General features: G+C 34.5%; 1 protein-coding gene across 2 annotated transcripts in view; it reads left to right on the top strand.

Annotated features, from left to right (window-relative positions):
* Nucleotides 1-4,805, top strand: part of NCKAP1 (NCK-associated protein 1) — a 145,306-nt gene that overhangs the window by 98,367 nt on the left and 42,134 nt on the right. For both annotated transcript variants that reach the window (XM_006878778.1, XM_006878777.1), the window contains 3 exons: nucleotides 1,868-2,086; nucleotides 2,253-2,383; nucleotides 2,688-2,785. In XM_006878778.1, coding sequence (XP_006878840.1) covers nucleotides 1,868-2,086; nucleotides 2,253-2,383; nucleotides 2,688-2,785 — 448 coding nt within the window. The remainder of the gene's footprint in view (nucleotides 1-1,867; nucleotides 2,087-2,252; nucleotides 2,384-2,687; nucleotides 2,786-4,805) is intronic.

Consider the following 4,805-nt stretch of genomic DNA (forward strand, 5'->3'; position numbering starts at 1 on the left):
ATTATTATTATTTTTTATTTTTTAAGTTTACTTTTGTATAAGGGAATCATACAACATTTTCCTTTAGTACCTGGCTTATTCCATTAACATAGTATTTTCAAGGTCTATTCATGTTGCAGCATGTACCAGAAAAACATTTCTTTTTATTGCTAAATAATGCACCAGATTTTTGTGTGTGTATATGTATGTATGTATGTGTATATGCATACATGCTACATTTTATTAATTATATGTGTTGATGATGGACATTTGGTTGTTTCCACCCTTTGGCTACAGTGAATAATGTTACTATGAACATAGGTGTAGTAGGATCTATTTTAATCTTTGTTTCCAGTTTTTCTGGGAATATACATAGAAGTAAAATTACTGCATAGGTGAGTCTATGTTTAGGTTTTTTAGGAACCACCAAACTGTTTTCTGTAGCACCTGTATAATTTATATTCCTATCAACAGTTTCACTCATTGCCATTGAATTGAGTTGGAACCAAGTCAGAGCTGACACATGAGATTTTTTTGGGAGGCTGTAATAAGTCACATGAAAGGACAGTTCCCGTCTTTATGGAGAGAGCCTTTAATGAATTAAGACCACCACCTTTAGGATAGCAGTGTATGTCCATATGACTACACCTGCACAACTCCTCAATTAGCAGTGGTATGTGTTCTAGAATTTCTCCACATCCTTGCCAACATGGTGGTATTTAAAATAACTGTTCTGTAAAATAGCAGCTTTTGTGACATAGTCTCTAGGAGCTGCACTGCTAACCCAAAAGTGCTGCCTTTCTGATCGTAACTGATCCACCAATAACTGACAGACAATTAAAAAAACAAAATGTTTTTTAAGTTTTAAAAAATTAAGTATTCGAGATTTAAAATTTAGAACACAAAATTAAAAGATCCCCACTATCATTGAGTTGGTACCAACCCATTATTTCTCACTGTTGAATTTCCTCAACTGTAAATCTTTATGTATAGAGACTGTCCGTTTTCTCCCACAGAGTGTCTAATGGATTGGAACTGCCAACCCTTCAGTTAACAGCCCAGTACATTGCACATTAGTCAGCAGGACTCCTTAAAGTTTAGAACCATGATTGTGATACCCACCATCTATAATCTATTTTGACTGATAATATGAATGAAAAGATAAAAGAAGAAAACTAAAGAGCAGAGAGAAGAGGGAGCAAAGGAGAAAGGCTTACTCACTGCCATCAAGTAAAGACCAAATATAGCTGATATCCAGAGGGGTTTTGGCGACTATAAATGGCAAGGGAAGAAGATTGCCAGTCTTTCTCCTGTGGAGCTGCTGGTGGGTTTAATCTGCCAAAGAGGTGTTTCCTTTGGTTTAGTAGTGCAGCTCCTTACTTACTGTTGCACCAGAGCTCCCTACATGGTAGTGAAGAAGGAAAAGGAAAGATCACTTAACTAGAGAAAACTTAGTTCTGATTCCTGAATTTAGTCTAAAAATTATTTCAGAAATAACTGCAATTTGAATAACATTACTGCATTAAGAGCAAGTGAAATCAAACTATGGACTAAATATTTTATGTTCCTTGCTGAAAATAGCTTGTCCTGGTTAAGGAAGTTTTGAAATTTTTGTTTCTGATAGTCTCTAAGGATTTGTCCATCATTTGTATACTTACTATATTATTATTATTATTGTATTATTATATTTTACGTTCTTGCTTTTTGTACCTTTTAAGTGGTCTTTGTTTTTTTGGAGTTGTTTCTTTACAAGCTGATAACAGTAGTAATTTCATGACTTTGTAACAAGTTATTTTTAATTTTATTATTTACTATTAGATACCATAGGATAAATATCTTAATTATATGGAAAACCTAAAGCTCTTTTTTTAATAATTTCTTCCCCTAGGTCAATTGTTGGGATGACTATGTATAATCAAGCCACACAGGAAATTGCAAAACCATCAGAACTTTTAACAAGTGTAAGAGCATACATGACCGTACTCCAATCGATAGAAAACTATGTGCAAATTGATATTACAAGAGTATTTAATAATGTTCTTCTTCAACAAACACAGCATTTAGACAGTCATGGAGAACCAACCATTACAAGTCTGTACACAAATTGGTAAGCTCTATAGAAGACATTTAAAATATTGGAGTTAGAGAAAATTTCCTGTAATTAACTGCTTACGAAAATTCTTTTTTAATTGTTGAGTTATGCCTTGATAGATACTATAACAAATACTGAATTAAGTGTTTTCTACTTATTATAAATTTGCTTTTTTCTCTAGGTATTTGGAAACCTTGCTAAGACAAGTCAGTAATGGCCATATAGCTTATTTCCCTGCAATGAAAGCATTTGTGAACTTACCTACAGAAAATGAGTTAACATTCAATGCAGAAGAATATTCTGACATATCAGGTAACTAATACTATGGCATATTTTAGAGAATGAGGAAGACTTCATTCATTTGTTAGTATGATTCTTTTTTGCTTTTTCGTAAAAAAACAGCAATATTAAGATGTAGTGATTATTTTCACTCAGTAATATACCAATGTATGCATTACATCTTGGAATTACTTTTTCATTTTGTGTTCCATTTTTACTCCAGAGATTTTTCTCAGAATATTGTTAATACTTAGTTTCTATAATAAAATATTATTTTTGTTCCTTTTTCTTCAAATACTTTCACTGTCTAAAATAGAACATTAACATTTTCTTTCAGAAATGAGGTCATTATCAGAACTACTTGGCCCATATGGAATGAAGTTTCTAAGTGAAAGCCTTATGTGGCATATTTCATCTCAAGTTGCTGAACTTAAGGTAATACAGTCTATCATGTTTAGCTTTAAAATATTAATTCCTTAAAAATGTCTCAAAAATGTGAATAGTATGTCTAGAAAATGAATTATTTTAATCTGATAGGAAAGAGCTTATATAGAACTAGCAGATCTTTTGGCATATCTTAGTTTAGTTCTGTGTTACAGATAAGAAAACTGAAGGCTTCTAAAGGTAAATTTGTATTTCATGATTTTTGGTCAGGATCTCTTTCCACTGTTCCAGCCAAAGTAATTAATTTGTTCAAATTTTATAGTTTGAATATATTACTTTTAAGAATATAATAGAAACATTATTGTTGTTATGTGCTTTTGAGTCAGAAAAGATTGGTAGCTGAACCTCTAATAGGTTTTCAGAGACTGTAAATTGTATGAGAAGATATTTCCCATCTTTCTCCCACAGACCAGCTGGTGGATTCAAAGCACATGCCTTTGGGTTTGGCCACCAGAGATCAAAGGGTCTGAGTATTACTCAACTTGATGACACCTAACAGCAACACAGGTTATAATTCTAATAGAAAATGGGATAAATTCTTAAGAGAGTCTTCTCAGATGTACTTGCTTGATGGGTGAAGGGAAGTGAGGAGTAAAGGAAATGGGAAAGATTCGGTGTGAAAAGCAATGTATATGAACTTTGTAAGTAACCCAGTATGAAATAAAATTTCCTTTTAAAAATCCCCAAAACTGCTGCTGTACATGTTAGTCTCAGTCTATCTGTTCAGAAATCTCTGACCCTAAAGAATCCACTGTGCTATTTGCTGTTTGTTTCTTGAGGATAGTGAGATTTCTCTGAGGTTTTTTTTTAAATGAAGGGCATTCTTTGAACTTACCTTAGCATCTTTAAGCTGCATTAAAAAATATGTGTAGAATCCTTAGAGTTGAAATGAAGATGTAAAACAGCTGCAACAGTAGCATTTCAGGTTTTGTTTTTTTGGTGGTTTTTTTTGTTGTTGTTAAAAAAAAGCCTTTAGACATAGCCTAAGCCAAGCTAATTTCTCTTGAGTGAATCTATGGTCAAAATCTTGGGATAGTATTACACATTCTTAAATTACAGTTACCAAGATATGCTTCAGAAGGCAGATTAAATGTTGCTGATCTTATTTTTTGAAATTATACTCTTGACTAAAGTGTGCCTTATACAGGCCATGGTCTTTGCAATTACTTATTGGAAAGCTGGACAAAGACTAGGGGTGATAGAAGGATAATTGATGCCTTTGAGCTGTGGTGCTGGAGAAGAGTGTAGAATATACCATGGACTGCTAGGAGAACGAGCAAGTTCATCCTAGAGAGGGTGAAGCCAGGCTGCTCCTTGGAGGCAAGGATTCTGAAGCTTCGTTTGACATACTTTGGACATGTTACAAGGCGGGATCAGTTCTTGGAGAGGGATGTTATGCTTGGGAGGGTAGAAGGACAGCACAGGAGAGGAGATGAATTGATTCAGTTACTGGGGTAATGGCGATAGGTGTGTCAGAGAATGAAATTGGCACGGGATAGAGCAGGGTTTAGGGCTGTTGTACACATGGTCACTATGAGTCACAGGTGACTCGATGGCACATAACAACAAAAACTCAAGTTAGATACGGGCACATTTCAGTGAAATAGTTGACGTGCTCAGCTGCCAACCAAAGAGTTGGAGGATCTAGGCTGCCCTTGGGTGCTCAGGGGAAAAAAAGGCCTGGTAATCTACTTCAAAAAAACAGCTATTAAAAACCCTGTGTAGGCCTTTCTGCTCTCACATATGTAGGTTCACCATGAATTGAATCAACTTGACAATTGTAATATTTAAATTTCTTCAGAACGGAGCTAGTCCTGAAGATTGGTTTTCTGAAATTAAAGTATTCTGTAATTTCTTAGAAAGTCCTTTTAATAACCTTAGAATGTAATACAGAATTCTATACTCAACAATTTATACACCCTCTATGAGGTGGATTGATTCAGTGACTGGGATAATTGGGATGGGAGTGTCAGAGACAGTGCGATTGGCACAGGACAGAGCGGAGTTTAGG

This window comes from Elephantulus edwardii, unplaced genomic scaffold, assembly GCF_000299155.1.
Source record: "Elephantulus edwardii isolate Elephantulus edwardi_28Jun2011 unplaced genomic scaffold, EleEdw1.0 scaffold00001, whole genome shotgun sequence".
NCBI lineage: Eukaryota > Metazoa > Chordata > Mammalia > Macroscelidea > Macroscelididae > Elephantulus > Elephantulus edwardii.